General features: G+C 40.0%; 1 protein-coding gene across 3 annotated transcripts in view; it reads right to left on the bottom strand.

Annotated features, from left to right (window-relative positions):
• RAPGEF5 (Rap guanine nucleotide exchange factor 5) overlaps positions 1-18,932 on the bottom strand; it is a 331,057-nt gene that overhangs the window by 96,783 nt on the left and 215,342 nt on the right. For 2 of the 3 annotated variants that reach the window (XM_056519694.1, XM_056519693.1), the window contains one exon: positions 18,394-18,477. The exons of the other annotated variant lie outside the window; for it this stretch is intronic. In XM_056519694.1, coding sequence (XP_056375669.1) covers positions 18,394-18,477 — 84 coding nt within the window. The remainder of the gene's footprint in view (positions 1-18,393; positions 18,478-18,932) is intronic. 3 annotated transcript variants of the gene reach the window in all.

Genomic DNA, 18,932 nt, shown 5'->3' with positions numbered 1-18,932 from the left:
TGAGTGCTCACCTCCGCTCGGCGCTGGTCCGGTCCTGCAGGGCTGTCCGGAGAGGAGGTGGTCCGGTGGCATAGTGGTTCCGGGCTGCTATCTTCACCGGGGAGGCCTCTTCTAAGCGCTTCGGGCCCGGCCTCAGAATAGTCACGTTGCCGTGACAACGACGCAGAGGTGCGTTCATTGCCAACGTACTTCTGCGTCATTGTCAAGGCAACGCCTCTATTCCGGGCCGGAAGCGCGGAGAAGAGGCGCCCCCGGTGAAGATAGCAGCCCGGACCACCTCCTCTCCGGACAGCCCTGCAGGACCGGACCAGCGCCGAGCGGAGGTGAGTACTCAGAACTAAAGGGGGGGGAGAGGGGGCTGGATGATGTTGAAGGCCACAGTGGTCTTCAACCTGCGGACCTCCGGAGGTTTCAAAACTACAACTCCCAGCAAGCCCGGACAGCCGATGGCTGCCCGGGCTTGCTGGGAGTTGTAGTTTTGAAACCTCTGGAGGTCCGCAGGTTGAAGACCACTGAGGGCGAATGATGAGAAGAGGATGATGAAGGGGGGGGGGGGTGTGGGGATGATGAAGGGGGGTGGGGATGATGAAGGGGGATGTGTGGGATGATAAGGGGATGATGAAGGGGGGATGTGCGGGATGATAAGGGGATGATGAAGGGGGGATGTGTGGGATGATGACAAGGGGATGATGAAGGGGGGATGTGTGGGATGATGACAAGGGGATGATGAAGGGGGGATGTGTGGGATGATAAGGGGATGATGAAGGGGGGATGTGTGGGATGATGACAAGGGGATGATGAAGGGGGGATGTGTGGGATGATGACAAGGGGATGATGATGAGGATGTTAATGACGGGTCTGGATGATGACAGGGGGGGATGAGGTATTTCCCACCCTAGGCTTATACTCGAGTCAATAACGTTTCCTGGGATTTTGGGTTGAAATTAGGGGTCTCGGCTTATACTCGGGTCGGCTTATACTCGAGTATATACGGTATGTGAATAAGCCCCATTTCTAAATAAAATAAAATAAAGTAATGAAAAATAAACATAATCATATGTGGTATTGCCATGTGCATAAATGTCCGAACTATTAAAATATAAAATTAGTTAAACCGCACGGTTAATGGTGTACATGTAAAAAAAATACCAATGTCAAAAATTTAGCATTTTTGGTCACTTCATATACCATAATTTTTTTTTTTTTTATAAAAAGCGATAAAAGGGTCCCATCAAAGTAAAAAAAAATGGTACCGATAAAAGCTACAGACCATAGCGCATAAAATGAGCCCTCATATAGCCCCGTATGCGGAAACATAAAAAAAAGTTATAGGGGTCAGAAAATGAAAATTTTAAACATATTACTTTTGGTAGAAAGTAGTAATATAAAATCTACATACATTGGGTATCTTTGTAACCGTATGGACCTAGAATAAACATAAGGTATCATTTTTACCGAAAAGTGCACTGTGTAGAAACAGAAGCCCCAAAAAGTTGCAAAATGACAAATACGTTTTTTATTTTGTTTGTTTCTATGGGAGGAAGCGTGGCAGCCGTCACGCCCCCTCCCATAGACTTGCATTGAGGGGACGGGAGTGACATCATGAGGGGGCGGAGCTATGAAGTCACAAGCTCCCGGCACCGGCTCCAGCGTTCGGAACAGTTTGTTCCAAAAACTGAACAGTGGAATACACCTTTAAGGCCAAAATAGGCTGGGTCCTTAAGGGGGTACTCCGGCGAAAAACTTTTTTTTTTAAAAAAGTTAAACAGATTTGTAAATTATTTCTATTAAAAAATCTTAATCCTTCCTGTACTTATTAGCTGCTGAATACTACAGCAGAAATTATTTTATTTTTGAAACACAGAGCTGTCTGCTGACATCATGAGCACAGTGCTCTCTGCTGACATCTCTGTCCATTTTAGGGACTGTCCAGAGCAGCATATGTTTGCTATGGGGATTTTCTTCTACTCTGGACAGTTCCTAAAATGGACAGAAATGTCAGCAGAGAGCACTGTGGTCATGATGTCAGCAGACAGCTCTGTGTTTCAAAATGGAAAAGTAGTTTTTCACCGGAGTACCCCTCTAATGGGTTAAAGATCATATGATTACAGTGCAAGAAGCCTCAGCTAGAGCAGAACTGAAAGCCCACTGACTATGAAACAAGACAGGGCTACATTTTCACAGTACAGTGCACCAAATGTTGCTGATATACATAGGGTAAATACACAATAAAAATATAGAATCTTCTCCCCCCCCCCCCCAAAAAAAAAAACCCCTATTGCCCAGCTTGTTTAGCAGTTTGCAGTTTCTCATGCAGTACATTGCATGTGCCAGACAGAAGTGGGCACATGGTAATCTATTAGTTGCCACTAACATGGCATCTGGCTGGGATTCCCCTAGGAGATCGTATAGAATCATTGAGCTGGCTCATACATATTGAATTGTCTTTCATGTGTTACTGTGTGACAATACAAACACTTCTGGCTGCCATTTGTCATTTACACACGTTATTTTCAAGCAATGCCTTTTTATAGAGGGAGAGAAAAGGCTTTTGGGAATAGATAAGGTGAAAAATCAAAGAGAAGGAGATCAGCAGGAGGATGGCTACAACATGTAATTGGGAGCGCCCGGTATGACCTATGGCTTCAATAGGTATGTTTATGCACACTGCAGGGGTGCCATCAACCCTGCTTCAATAGCATTTGCTGTGGCTTTGTCATTTGTAACTTGAGGGGATTAGTAGTCCCATGTGACTCTCACGTTCTATGTTGTGGCTATCACTGAATTACCTTCAGGGCATCGTTCACCAACATCCCTCTCTGTAATGGACTAAAAGAGTTCATAAACATGTTATATTACCCATCAACATCAAATGTAATACAGTTACCAGACTCCTCTGGGATTGTATTTTTATTATTATTTCTCATACCTTCTATAGTCATATTGAATCGTCAGGTGTCACAGCGGGACATTGCCACACTTTTGATAGTATTCACAATGAAAACACAGCTGGTATCTCAGGAAAACTCGCTCAACACCACACTTGAACACAGGCTTTATCTAAATGGTTTCTTAGCCCAATTTCCCTCAAAACACCATAAATTACCTATTCAATCTAGACTTCGGAGCCATAGTGGCCTTGTACTAAAGTTGTATAGATAACCAAAAGAAAATGTATTTGTAAAAAGAAAAAGTGATTGCCATTTGCCATTGTTTCACCTAAAAACAGAATTACAAAGCTTTAGTGTAAATCTTATATTTCCTGTATTTTCTTTCAAAATTAAGTATTGGCAAGAAAAAAAAGAGTGCTAAAAAGTATTCCTCAAAAAATGTTGTCAGGCAATGTCTATTGCAGTTACGTTTCAGAACAAAAGAAATTAAGGGAACCTGTCATCACTTTCATGCTGCCTGAACCTCAAGTAAGTAGCTCTCCCTGTGGCTTCTCCCTGATACGGGAACTGTACTGCAAAAACCTGGTGTGAATGCAGCCTTAGCTGTCCATGAAATACACATTTATGTCACACTGCCAGGTTGATGTATACAGGAGAGATCTAACCTGACCAATGGTACTTCATTGACTAATATGAATGTTGAACTACTATGCATTAAAGGGGTTAACCAGGAAAAACTTTTTTATATATATCAACTGGCTCCAGAAAGTTAAACAGATTTGTAAATTACTTCTATTAAAAAATCTTAATCCTTTTAGTACTTATGAGCTGCTGAAGTTGAGATTTTCTTTCCTGTCTAAGTGCTCCCTGATGACATGTGTCTCGGGAACTGTCCAGAGTAGAAGCAAATCCCCATAGCAAACCTTTTCTAATCTGTGCAGTCCCCGAGACAAGCAGAGATGTCAGCAGAGAGCACTGTTGCCAGGCAGAAAATAACAACTCAACTTCACCAGCTGATAATTATTGGAAGGATTAAGATTTTTTAATAGAAGGAATTTACAAATCTGTTTAACTTTCTGGAACAAGTTGAAATAAAAAAAAAGTTTTTCCCTGGAATACCCCTTTAATAGTGATTTTCTCATTTCGATAGTAGTGCTTAAAGATTCCAGTGTAAAAACATGCAAAAATTTTACCTGACCATATTCATATGTTCAGGCAACTCTGTTCAGTCATGTCTGGAATGTTACTTAATATTCAGAATTTTTATATTTACCCAATTTACAGAAGAAATGCCAGAGGGAGACTGAAGTTCATTACAATCTAATCATGATCTTATGACATGTTAAGCACCTTCGTGCATCAGCAATTTTTACTATATGAATAATTGATTGTATACACACGGCGGGTCGCATGCGTGCAATTGTGTAAACATTAAAGGCTGTAATATTAAGTTTCGGTTGAATAAGCTGCTTATTGAATATCTAACAAGTACTGAAAAATGCTTGGAAATAAGTGTAAAACAGCAAATACCAAATTAAAAGATCTCTAAGAAATTTGTAAAATGAATCCCCCTTTAATCATAATGCTTAATTATGATCCTTTGAATTTAAAGGGGTACTCCGGTGGAATACTTTTTTTTTTTAATCAACTGGTCCCAGAAAGTTAAACAGATTTGTAAATTTCTTCTATTAAAAAATCTTAATCCTTCCAGGAGTTATTAGCTGCTGAATACTGCAGAGGAAAAATTATTTTCTTTTTTGAACACAGCGCTCTCTGCTGACATCATGACCACAGTGCTCTCTGCTGACATCTCTGTCCATTTTAAGAACTGTCCAGAGTAGGAGAAAATCCCCATAGAAAACATATGCTGCTCTGGACAATTCCTAAAATGGACAGAGATGTTAGCAGAGAGCACTGTGGTCATGATGTCAGCAGAGAGCTCTGTGTTCCAAAAAGAAAACCATTTCCTCTGTAGTATTCAGCAGCTAATAACTCCTGGAGGGATTAAGATTTTTTAATAGAAGTAATTTACAAATCTGTTTAACTTTCTGGCACCAGTTGATAAAAACTTTTCCACCGGAGTACCCCTTTAAACTTTAACATATACTGTTACATTATATATACCACCTATGTACTGAACCTGATATATGGAGTGCTCAAAATAAATTGGCAGAGGTTTAGAATTGCATTTACCCTTCAAGAGATCCTTCTTAGTTCATTTTAACATTGTAAAAGAAAAATGAAACTTACAGCAAAAAATCCCGATCATCTGACCACAAAATGTACAGCTAAATCAAAAGTTTTTCCCATTGCTCTAAATTTCCCAAAATGTCAGGATCCTATACCTGTTTCTGAAACAAATCTATTTATTCTGACAGCCATTGTTAAGAAAATGTAACAAACACAAAAACAAAAAACACAACCTAATTTTTTTGGTAACTGTAAAAACAAAAAGACCCACTCCCGATTTTCATGGTTAGTCCCTATGATGTGCATGAAGATAAGATTTAACAGTTAACAAAAGGTGCAGGAGGAAAAGGGCGGGAAGAGGAAACAAATGTGCACAGTCTTCCAGGAAGCGGTGAGAACATTGCACCGGCTGCCAAGTACTCTGCCCTTTGTAAGGGTCACGTTACCAGTTCTCATTGACTAAGCAAAATCATATGGGCGGCACAGGACAGCTTACTCACCGTGGTATGGGGTACATTTAAAGTAAGATGCTTCCTTTTTTATGCATTCTCCACTTACAGAACAAGCCGGACAAAATGATTAAACATTGTTATTAAGTATATCTGTGGTGAATAAGTAGTGAGCGGCCACAAACATTTCTGGAAAACGCTTCATGTTGAAATGGTTTTAGCACTGAATTAGATATCAGACTGAAGAGCATATCTATAACTTCTGCAAGCCGACCATTCTACCAGCCTGACTAAAACTTAAATATCAAACTGAATGAGGGTCAAGCACCTAAATCTTGAGTCTCCCTGCATGCGTGCAAAGTGTTGTCTGTGATGATTTCTTGGCGTGTGCAGCTACAAGCTTTTACACTGTGATCAATATTACTACCGTAATACATGTCTGGAAAGTTGACAGATCTGATTTGTCAATACCTTAACACTAGAAAAATCTACTACAAATATGTTTTTGCATATACTATTGGTAAGACCTAAAAAGTCATACACAGTAAAAGTAAAATTAAGAATAATTATTCTGGCATGAAAAAACAAGCTTTTTCCAACATGCTTTCCAATGCCCGCATGCCTCGCCCAAACCTGTTACAGGCAAAAGCAGGAAAGCCATAAAAAGTGTTAATTAATGAAAGGAATTTACACAGATCCACTAATCCAATACTTATACAACACTTTAACTGATCCTTATAATAAAGAAGATAAATGGCCTGAGGAAAATCTTTGCTTTTTTACCCAACAGGGCAGTCTATGGTCTTAATCTATATCGGATATTAAGACTTGATAGCCTTACTTCTTTTTGTAAAGCTAAACAAAATAAGTGGTATATGGCTTAAAGCACACAAGATCCACTTAAGTGCGTTATGTGGTCCCATAGAAAAAAATTAGAGGGTCGTCTTTCTAGTGCTATGCACATACACGGCTTGAATCCTGTTCACTGTCACTTCTGAAGTCTATGGGCAGTGCAGATTTTTCCCATGACAAACACCCAGTAGTTTCTATTTGTTTTTACCAATGACAAATGTTGTTTCTATGCAAGCACATTTATAAAATAAATTCTAAGGGGGAAATTTATCAAAACCTGTCCAGAGTAAAAGTTGCTGAGTTGCCCATAGCAACCAATCAGATCGCTTCTTTCATTTCTGAAAGGGCCTCCAAAAAATGAAAGAAGCAATCTGATTGGTTGCTATGGGCAGCTGGTCAACTTTTTATCTGGACAGGTTTTGATAAATCTCCCCCTAAGAGTTTTTAAGTTTTGTTTTACTGTCACATGAGACTCCATTCCAACATGCAAAAAGCTTTTTCTTGCTTCAATGTTGACATTTCATGTCACAATATTTAAGCACATTCCCCATTAGGCACTTGAAAATGAACGCTGTGATTGGTTTTTATGGGCAACAAAGCCAGTTTTGATTTGATTTACCACTGGCCATTTACCACTGTTGCATGCTCTGTGACTGCCTAGAGCACCACCTGTTGGGCCTTATTTAATTTTTTTGGACACTATTTGCCACTATTATTTATTTCTGTAGTACAATGTTTGAAGGCACTTTGCAAAACAGCAGGTACAGTGATAGGGCAACAATGGGCACAGCATTGAGTGTAACAGTAGGATGGGGTCTGGGTCGGATAGAGCATTGTTTCTCAAGCGCGGTCCCCAAGCACCCCCAACAGGTCCCGTTTCACCCTGAACACTGTTTATAGTTCTATTTAGGGACACATTTTTTGATGCATGAATGGGACAGTTCTTCCTTGCAGGTAATGTATTCACTGTACTCTTTGTCCTCTATCCAAGTGTTTCTCAAGCGTGGTCCTCAAGCACCCCCAAACAGGTCATTTTTTCAGGATTCCCTTAGTCTTTCACAGGTGATATAACTGTGGTGATGCCTGATTGACCGATCACAGTTATATCACCAGTGAAAGACTAAGGAAATCCACAAAACATGACCTGTGTTTGAGAAACACTGGGATAAAGGACAAAGGGGGACATTTATCAATGTTTGCTTATGTATTCCTTTTTTTAGTAAATTTTTTTCTTACAATTTTTTTGCTTATGTGCGACTTATTCATCAACTGCTTTCAGCCTGTTGATAAATTTCTTTCACATAAGCAAGTTTTCTATTTTTGCTTTGGTAGCGGCTTTTTCTGCTCCATGTCTGAGCTGGAGTAAATTTAGTAGGTTTTTTCATGTGATGCGACTTTTTTGCGACTTTCAAACTTGATAAATCTCTGACCACTGCAAGTCAAAAATCACTTTTTGCTTTGGTAAGCAAGATTTTTTTATTTAAAATTTTTGCTTAGGGCACTGCACAGTCAAAAAGTCAAGGAAAAAAAGAGTAGTCGCACTTGCAAATTTTTTGCCACAATTTTAAGCAAAAAAAAATCTACTAAATGCTTTGATAAATGTCCCCCCATGAGTACAGTGGATATATTACCTGCAAGTTAAAACCGTCCCATGCATCATGCATCAAAAAATGTGTCCCTAAATAGAACTATAAACAGTGTTTGGGGTGAAAGGGGTCCCCCTAATTAAATCTTTGCCTTCACCCAACAGTGGGTTAAATCGGCCTAGGGCTGAACTTTAGCAACGTACAAATAACTGCTCCTGTGATAGCACCAGTGGCTCTTTATGAAAATATTAGTTTCCCATTTAAAAACACAAGTGCTTCCTCTTCAAATGTTTGTAGACGAGAAATGTAAACTTGCTTTGTTCAGCCTGTATATATTTATGTTATAGTAGAAGGAAATCGGCCAAAGTCATCAGTGTACATGATAGGCCCCTTACCAGCAGATAGCCATCTCTTTGGATTGCACATGAGGGTGCTGTTTGCAGATTTCCTGAAACCAGCAATGATTCGCACAATTAAAGCTCTTGACAAGTCAAGGTCACATCATTTTACCTGAGTGCTTCTAAGTGGTGCGGAGATTACAAAAGAAATGAGCCTTGACTGAGGACTGTGTCCCCAAAATACATCGCTCAATAAACCTTGCGAATAGAACCCATCACCACAAATCAAAACCTTTCCATATTTTTTCATTTATATTGATTGCGCTGTACACATTGCTTAGACCTATGGTATAATTTGCTAATAAAAGAAATAGGGTAAAATTTATAATTTTTTTACTTTTTTCACCCCATTTTTCAAGCTCCTTTTTGCCATTTTCACATGTGCAAAACTTTTGTCCAAATTTTTTTCAATGCACTTTTTTGTCACATGGTTTTTAGGCCACTTACTGAATAAAGTGGGATTGCTCAAAACTTTTACTTCTGTGCCCCTAAATAATAAATTTCCCTAAAACCATGGGAGACTAACTCAGATTTCCCATAAATTAAATCAAACATTGATAAGAATTCCCAGTCAATGAGTTTAGAAAACCAAGCAAAAAACACCTACAAGTCTTTTAACCATGCCCAGTTTTTAGGCTACAAACTAAATATAACAAGCATCATGAGGAGTTCGTAAAAAAATAAATAAATAAATAAAATTATAATAAAATGTATATTTTTCATTGTGCAACTACTTGATAAATGTATCTAAATATGTATAAAACAGGGAGAGCAAGTGCTATTTACTGCCTATGGCCAGACCGCACTTCCTGAGTTTGGTCTCCTGCCAGTCCAGCAGGAGACCAAAGTTTGTGCTTTAGAGAAGATGGAATGCAGTCTGGATCAGAAGGGAAACCCCCAGTGGCAAGATTTATAAGGCCATGAAAATGACATAAAAATATAAATTTTTTGTTACTGGTAGTAAATTACAAATCTTATTTATTTTACATGCTCTATCATATGTAAATTTTACTTTCTTTGCTTATGTTGCACCGAAACATTCCACAGTCCTGTACACATAAATACATTACTCACATATAATAGAAGAAATTGTTATAAAACAACTCTAGACACACACAGGTGAAACAGTAGCAGCCAGTCACCTTTCAGAGGATAGAAAACTTCCACCTTTTTTTGTTATCTATCATTTATATTCATCATAGTCATATTCTCCTTACACAATGTATACATGCCACTGACAATGAGAAAAAAATTCTATTGTGCTTGTTCATAAAAATCTGGAATGAACAAAAAACATTTTTTTATTTTTATTTAAAGCTTAAAAAAAGTGACAGCTACATTCACTCCTGAGTTAATGTAATATCTTGTGCCTTAAATTCTGCGGAAAAAGAACAATTTCTGTAGTGGTGCAGATAAGCCCTGCTGGATGGAAATGTGATTTATTTTACTTATCTAACAGGCTGTTAACACTGCACCGAAAACGCAGGAACAAGGTAATCATATTCTTATCACTGATCATTCTAACACTTACATAGTCAGCACTGCTATATACACACATACACACTGATATATTTTTCAACCAGCCCCCCAAAAAATCTATTCCCAGTCAGTAAAAGACACCTTAATGTACAGCATGTATGGTCCACAGTTCGGCTGACTCATTACCACTAAGCTGCATTTACACAGGACAGTATATCTTAAGATGCAAGAAAGGAAGAATGTCCAGCGCACACATGTCTAAAACCGAGCTGCTTTATTGCATGGTTGCCATAGGATACATCGGACACTCAGGTAACGTGACGCGTTTCGGGCCTGCGGGCCGAAACGCGTCACATTACCTGAGTGTCCGATGTATCCTATGGCAACCATGCAATAAAGCAGCTCGGTTTTACACGTGTGTGCACTGGACATTCTTCCTTTCTTGCATATGTTTGGACTAGTCCTGGTCCTGTCCGCGCGCAGAAGCCTGGGGTGGAGCTGGTTCTACTTACTTGTACCTTCTATATCTTAAGATAGATGAGATGCTCATAAATAGATAATAAAGATAATTTAATTAACAATTTATAGATAGCTACTTACAGTCAACACCAATTCACAGAGGATTCTTCCCTTCTAAATAAAGCAGGATCCACTAACCATTATCTAATGTGAATGGCGAGTAAAAGTCTCTAAACATAAGTTACAATCACCCATCTAGTGTGATCTTTTGTGACTTTTCCCCTTGTCAGACTATTACATATTTTACCAAAATCTGCCACCTTACTCTGACTGCAATACAATACCATAGACCATAGAGCACCCAGCATAACCGGACAGCCAAAAGCTGCCTGGGAATGCTGGGACTTGTAGTTTTGGGACAGCTGAAGGCCCACTGGTTGGGAAACACTGTTTTATACACTGGAAAACCAGATACCTGTGCATGTGTTAAGAATGGGAAGAGTAATCCACCACCAAACTCTAGCTAAAATCCAACATACCTGATCCAGTTCACTCAAACATCTTCATAAATTAGCTGGTTGAACAAAAATAATCTAATGTATATAATCAGCTTAAAGCAGCACTCCATTTTTAATTTTTGTGCACACTTTCCCCCTAATATTCCTGCAGTGTCATCCTTTTTATCCCAATTCAGCTGCATATGTTTCATTAGTGCAGTTAGGTCAGGTGGCCACCACTCAGACCACCCAAAAATGACATGGCTTTATGTGCCACTGGGAGTGATCTGTCCTGTGAACTACAGGATTTCATCATTACCTTTACAGGTCACTCCAGTAGCTCTCAAACCCTTTCCCTCCACACCAACCTTTATTTCTTTATTTTTACAAAGTGCTGCTATCTCTAAGGGTTAGTGACATATAGTAGTAGGTAAGTCCATATACTGATTAGCTGCAGGGTTATGATACTCCCCTGATCACATTGCTTGTCTCTGTTATACTGTAATGTGACGCTGTTATCCTGTGTACAATATTTACAGTAACAACAACAAAAGGAGACAGGCTATAATTCTCTATAGCAGTGGTCTCCAAACTGTGGCATTCTAGATTTTGCAAAACTACAACTTCCAGCATGCCCAGACAGCCGTTGGCTGTTCTGTCATGCTAGTAGTTGTAGTTTTGCAACATCTGGAGGGCCACAGTTTGGAGACCACTGTTCTATAGTGTAGAATTAGGTCAGTGATTACTTGCTGCACTGCACTGCAGAGTTTAAAGCAAGTGCAGTGATGAGACTCCACACCCTCAGTCTCTGCAAATCCAAAGGTATCATGGGAAGTGTAGGCAGCATTAGGAAACCAAATCAGAGGAGAAATAGGGATCAAGATGATAGAAAACCCAAGCATATCACATCAACTAAAAGGGAAATACACAAGAACCTCTACCTTATTACGAAATAAGACCCAATTCTGCACTATTTAAAGCGGGAAAAAAACTTCTTAAGAATGTTACACAAAGTCTGGAGGGTTTACAAATTATTCACTATCATCTTGGCTCATTAATAATGTTTCAGAATAAGGAAACAAAAAACAACTGCAAACATTTGAGACTCGTTGTTTCACATCAATCTTCACGAGTCTTCAAAAGCAACTAGTGTATCCTCACACATCTTCAAGAACCATTATATGAGATCTACAAGAAGCCTCTCTCCAGGACTTGGCAACCTATGTAACTTCAAGGAATAAATTGCTGAAAGTAAATACAAAATTACTACCTATGAAAAGAATACAGATCATTGTCCAGTAAGCAAGGATAATACAAAGATACTAGGTTACATGTCAAAGTAACCTTCACCAAATCAAGGTAAATAGGTAAACCCAGATATTATTGTACATACAAATATAAACAGTAGCAATACATGTACAACAATGCACATCTCTTATACATTTTCTTTATATGGAATTATGGAAGATCAGCCAATATAATAGTAACATAAGAAAGGTCTTAAATATCCCTAAATAGAAGCTCATATCTCTAAGATCAGCCCTGAGTTATAATTTATCACTGATTTGCACAGCAGAGGCAAGCAGAAGAATGCTCCATTTCACCAGACACGATGTGTGAACACAAAGCTGTATTTGTTTGGTAAAATATCCAACCGTCAAACAAACCAACCCACCCTCCATAAAACTAAACCCTAGAGAAAACCCTTAACAGAGCTCACAATGACACATTTACATCAATATATTTATGATTAATGCTTGAAATATGTTCCTAGAAAAAGTCATTCAGCAGAAAAAGCATGTCAGACAGAATGCTGAATGTCTCAGTGTGGACAAAGAAAATCAAATAAGGCTTTTCTGTCAATGATGTCTGGGCTATAATGGGTATGTGCCAGGGCTTCATTTCTGCCTCAAATAATGAATGAGAGACACGGAGTTGGGCATCCATCACAGCACGGCCAAAGCTGTTATCTCACCAAAACACAGCTGAATCATGTACTTGTGCTGGGATAAGGAAAGTACATAGGAAGAACTGGAAGACATTATCGATCTGAAACATGTCTCCATGTGTTGCAAGTGTTGTATACCGAATAGATGAACATTAGTCTTACAGCCACTGAATGTTTCTGATGAGTTGGGATGAAAAATATGCTAAGATAGGAGCAAACACATAAAGGCAATGGGGTGAATTTATTAATGATTTATGTCTGCATTTGGTGGTTTCTTCACAGTGCCCGCCAAGTTTAAACAGTAAGCAGACTTCGCAAAAAGGGGGTGGGGCCTCACACGCCCGCTGGATTAACGATCATTTACAGTTACTGGTTTGGAGCTGGTGCAGATTTCTAAGGCTGATTTATTGAGAGGCCGATGCCTCTTAATATATCCAGGACCGCTGACAGGAGCAATATTTTACATAGGACTGGCACATAGTCTTGGTAAATCCTATCTCAATGGGTACACTCTCTGCTCTGTTTGCAGTAGGATAAAGATTCTTAGGCCTGGTCTTACAAACTCACTGCCAACCGGAAATTATAAGAGATTCATCCCTGTGTTCTCTGCAGTATTTCTACAAGACTATTCCACAAACATGCAGAAAATCTAGCAGACTATAAGGGATTCCCTTCTAATAAGTACTAGGGTGGCATATTGTGGTTTTCTTAACCAGACAACTGTGTCTGTGTGTCCCACATATGTTGTGAGATCTTTTGATCGTACTGTTATGGAGCATTGGATATTTCTGCTAGTAGCTCTACAACCCCCTAAAATGTATGCTTAACAAATGTTCATACAGTGATCCCTCAACTTACAATGGCCTCAGGTTACAATATTTTCATCATGCGATGGTCTTTTCTGGAACATTGTAACTTGAAACCAAACTCCACATACAATACTACGAAAAAGTCCAGATCTACGAAATGTGTCACTGGCTTGAAGAACTGACCAATCAGGATGGGCATTCACTGGTAAAACACCTGTATTACTGAAGTGGATGCACTGACTGACTGTCTGGTAGCGCCTCCCTACATTACAGGGAGGTACTACATGTTCTGTACCTGTGCCAGGGTTAGCTGCTCCTTTAGACACCAGGTGGGGACGGCTCCAGCTTACTTTTATGGGACACTGAGGTGCACTTATTAAAACTGAACTTGCTTTTAGTTCAGTTTAGATTTGGGAAAGTGGTGGCGGTGTGCCAAATTGATAAATTGGCCCACGGACGTTTATGAATGCCCGCTGAACTGCTCTGGTTAAATGTTGCAAAGCAGTGGCAGGCCGTGCGACAATTGTATTAAACGTCACACAGACCTTATTACAATTGTCGCATAGAGTGATATAGGGCAAGGTTGAATTGCCCTGTGATTTCTCCCAAATCTGGTCCATGCAACTTTTTCGCAGAAAAGTCACACATGATAAATTAGTGACCACTGCTCAAAGTGATCTAAATCAGATCACTTCATGGTAAGAAAAATGAAACAGTCTAAATGAAATGTTGCAGGAAAAGTCACAGGGGACCAGTCTGCGACTTTTCCTGCAACAAATTTAGACGGAAAAAGCCTTCTAAACAGCTTGATAATTGACTCCGGTTGACTAATTTTTGACCCGTATCCGGTTTTGTGACCAGACCTAAAACCGCAGTATACTACAGTTTTAGGTCCGGTCAGGAAACTGTATACGGGTCAAAAACGAGCCGACTGGAGTCACCGTTTGACTCCGGTCGGCTCATTAAAGTAAATGGAGTTCAGCGCTGGTCCGGCTGGGGTACGGGAGAGCCCGATTTGCCCCTCCCCCAGCTGGATCCGGCACCCGTAATGTAAAAATGAAGTGTGAATGCAGCCAAAGTTATATTAATTTAATTAGGATAAAAGTTTCGAATAGTGTTATCCCAAGGGTATAGTGCTTGGCTATCTTCGGCAGTCCCTTACCGAGTGTATAGAGCAGCACTTGAGCATGCCCTCTGCTGCTCCATTCACGGAGAGGATAAAATTGTGCATGGTGTGCATCATTGGTATAATTTTTTTTTTCGTAAATAGGTTTTTATTGTGTTTTCTTTTAAAAAACAGTAATATACAGATAATAAAGAATAACAAGGCATCCAAAGATGCAACCAGACTGCATAAGTGTACAAGGAGCAGTGTAAAGCAAGTGTCAATTGAAAACAGTAAAACTGTTAACATAATAAAACATAACATACAATGGTGTACATCACATTTAGCTTAAAGGGGACCTACAATAGAGGTCCAGTATTGGTCTACATTTAGTGCTAAAGGGAAAACCTACAACAGTGCTCTGTGTGTGACATTTAAGATTAGAGAGACAGAATATTCAACCGTTTTGGGTGAACGGAATGTGTATGTTACAGCAAGAAAGAGAGGCATGCTTTGGGTTCACTGGAAGTCAACAACTTGCATACCAGTATGCAATCATAAATCTTTACAGTAGGAAGATATCTTCCAATAATGCCATTGTTTTTCAACGGCTGCATATTTATTAGAACCTAAGGCTAAAATGTTCTCAAGGAAAAGGTAGTACTGATTTTTGCTACTAAGACATCAATAGATGGAATTGTCGCTGACTTACAATGAGCTGCAATAGCAATTTTAGCTATTATACAGATTATATGATAAAGATCTCGCAGGTGTTTGGGGAGTTTCGTTAAAGGGGTATTCTGGGCAAAAACATTTTATCCCCTATCCAAAGGATAGGGGATAAGATGTCTGTTGTCTGCCACTGGGACCCCCCGCCTTCTACCTGCAGCACCCACATTCTATGTGGGAGTTGAGTCTCCAGTTTCGGAAACCTCCGGGTTTCCGGGACTGGGGACGTGGCGTCACGCCACACCCCTCCATTCATGTCTATCCCCTGCGATCAGACATCTTATCCCCTATCCTTTTGATAGGGGATAAAATGTTTTTGCCCGGAATGCCCCTTTAAGGTTAGAAACAGTAGGACCGATTGTGGGGACCACGGAATGCGTGGACCTAATATGTTTTTCAATAGACTAGCACATGCAGACCAAAAAGGCTGGAAGTTGGCAGGCCCACAACAAATGATATAATGTACCTTTGGAGCCACATCCTCAACAACACATGTGAGAGGTACCAGGATAAAGGAGAGCTAAACGGTCAGGTGTGTAGTAGCAGCAGAGTATGGTTATAAGGACAGATTCCATGAGTGTGGTGCACTGGAAAGCTGTGTGAATGTGCCCAAATGCCTGTTGCCATGGTTTCAGGGAGAAAGACATTTTAAGGTCTCTTTCCCAGATACGTAATGGATAAGACTTAGTGGTAGTGTGAGCGATGATTAGTGCAATATAAAATGGTTTTAGACCTTTACGGGACAATGAAGGAGGTAAAAAAGCTGATGCATCTACAACATCTGAAACAGGGTCAATGTGTGCAAGAAGTGCCTACTTTGGAGGAATTTATAGAAGTCTCGCTGTGGAAGGTCATATTTATTTACCAGTGCAGAAAAAGGCAACAAAGAACCTCCATCCTGTAATTGCTTTACATGAAAAATACCTTTATGGATCCATATGGACAGGTCAATATCTGGGATGGAAGTTTGTATTAAGGTGAGAGGCAAGTCACTCTTAGGCTGTGTTACAGGGTTCAAGGTATGGGTAATAAGTTTCAGATGTTGTAGATGCATCAGCTTTTTTACTTCCTTCATTGTCCCGTAAAGGTCTAAAACCATTTTATATTGCACTAATCATCGCTCACACTACCACTAAGTCTTATCCATTATAGGAAGCCTTAACTAACGGGGTATGCATGGGAGGAGTCGGCATGTTCCAATAAGGAGCAAAAAGAATATCCCTAACTGTGTAAGGGGCGACATCGTGGTTCTCAATATCTAACCAGGGGAGAGTATACTACACCACCAATGCTTTATCAAAGAAACTAGGGTGGCATTATAGTAAAAACATAGATCTGGGGAACTTAATCCTCCAGTCTGTTTTGGTCTAGTAAGAATGCTCGTGGCCAATCTAGGCCGGTTGTTAGCCCATATAAATGAAGACAGAGCTTTATGTGCCTTAGTGAAAAAAGAAGCAGGAAGGGAAATAGGAAAAGTGCGAAAAAGGTACAGAAATTTAGGGAGAAGAAAAATTTTAAACGTTGCCAATCTACCCACCCACGATATTTCCGATTGAGCAAGTTTTCCTATGTCCGCGTTGATAATGGTGAGGAAATGTTCATAATTATCTGTGTATAACATCCTTTGAGGGATAGACAACTGAATACCTAGATATTAGAGTCCTGTTGGGCGCCAGTAAAATGAAATATATTTTTTCAACTAAACTAGAAGGGAAGGGGGAGATTCATAGGGAAAGCCTGAGCTTTGGATCCATTTAGGTGATAGTATAATAGGGAGCCATAGGTAGAGATATTGTCCATGATATTGTCCATGATAGTACATCATCTGCATAAAGCGAGATGGTATGAGTGCTACTACCGATAGACACTCCTGAGATTCTGCTATCCAACCTGATAGACTGCACCAGTGGCTCCATGGACAATATGTAAATCAGTGGGGATAATGGACACCCTTGGTGAGAGCCGTTGGTGATGGTGAAGGGAATCTGAAAGGGTGCCATATGCTAAAATTCGAGCAGATGGACAGGAGTAGAGGGAGAAAAGGGCAGAGAGGATTTTACCACTGAATCCCATATGAGCCAGAACCGAGAAGGCGTAAGACCAGCAAAGCCGGTCAAACACCTTCTCGTTGTCGAGAGCAAGAATCACTGCCGGGGTGGCAGACAGTTCCAAATTATAGAATATGTTCAGCAAACATCTAGTGTTGTCAGAAGCTTGTCGACCAGCAACAAAGCCAGATTGGTCTATGTGAACTAAAGATGGTAAGACCTGAGAAATGCGACAAGCTAGAAGCTTGACATAAATTTTTAGGTCCTGGTTCAATAGTGAAATAGGACGGAAGTTTTGAGGTCAGTCAGGTGCCTTCCCCGACTTAGGTAAGGTAGTGATGGTTGCCTGTAAGTTTTCACTGGGAAACTCACCAGAGGACATAGCTGTCCTGCAGAACTCTATGACATAAGAAGGTAATAAATCACTAAAGGATTTGCTAGTTTTGTTATTTTGTAAATAGTACCGGGCTTGTAATTTTCTGTATGATTTTTCATAAGAGGATAAAAGGAGACAACGAAGATCGCCTTAATGCCGATACTTTTTCAGCATGGGAAGCAGAGGGTGATTGGTTAGTAGTTTCCACCTGTGGAAGCTGAAACAGAGTCTCTACCTGTTGTTCCCTTCTCTTTTTCAAAATAGAACCATACTTAATGCAAGAACCCCTGATTACTGCCTTGTGAAAGTTCCACAGGACAATAGGGCTCGTGACTAAAGTCACATTATGAGCAAAATAGTCCGTTATATCCTTCCTCAAGCTATCTGCAAATTGAGAGTGGGACCATAGGTAGGGGTTGAAGAATTAAAGTCACCACATAGTAACAAGGAACCCCAGGCAGGACCTCGAGCTATTCTCAGTAATCTTTTCAAAAAAGGTAATTGACCCATATTAGGGGCATAAAGGGAAACCAAAGTTAAACGTGTAGTATTGATGGTGCAGCAAAGTATCACATACCTCCCCTGTTGATCTGAGATGACTTCTTTTAGTGAGAAGGCTACTGAGTTCTTTATTGCAATCATGACACCTCTTGTCTTGGAGCTATAATGAGAGTGAAAAATATGAGAATATGCATTGAGGTGTAGACATGATGCATCCCTGGCGACAAGATGGCGCATAATACATAGCACTTCAAGGACTGAGCCACTCTCCATAGATGGGAACATCTATGGGGAGCGTTCAATCTGTTCACATTTAAGCTAGCATGGTTATTTCTATAGCACAGAAACAGTGGTAACGATAGTAAATGAGAGCAAGAACTGAGTATTGGGGTGACAGGACGCACCTCCCAGCCAGCGTGCGCCTGTCTGAAGAACGTAGAGTACTTTAAAGATACCAAGCAAGGAAAGGACACCATTGTAAAAAAAAAAAAAAAAAAATGAAATAAACCACATAACAGTTAATGAAGGATACTGAAACGAGCAAAAAGGACGGCTTGCATGTGCAAGCACCGTCTAACAGCGAGTGGGGGTTAGAGTCCACTCTGTAACGAGGCA

The sequence above is a fragment of the Hyla sarda genome, chromosome 5 (genome assembly GCF_029499605.1).
Source record: "Hyla sarda isolate aHylSar1 chromosome 5, aHylSar1.hap1, whole genome shotgun sequence".
Taxonomy (NCBI): domain Eukaryota; kingdom Metazoa; phylum Chordata; class Amphibia; order Anura; family Hylidae; genus Hyla; species Hyla sarda.
Note: the sequence above shows the minus strand (reverse complement) of the source record. Positions and strands in the feature narration are given on the sequence as shown.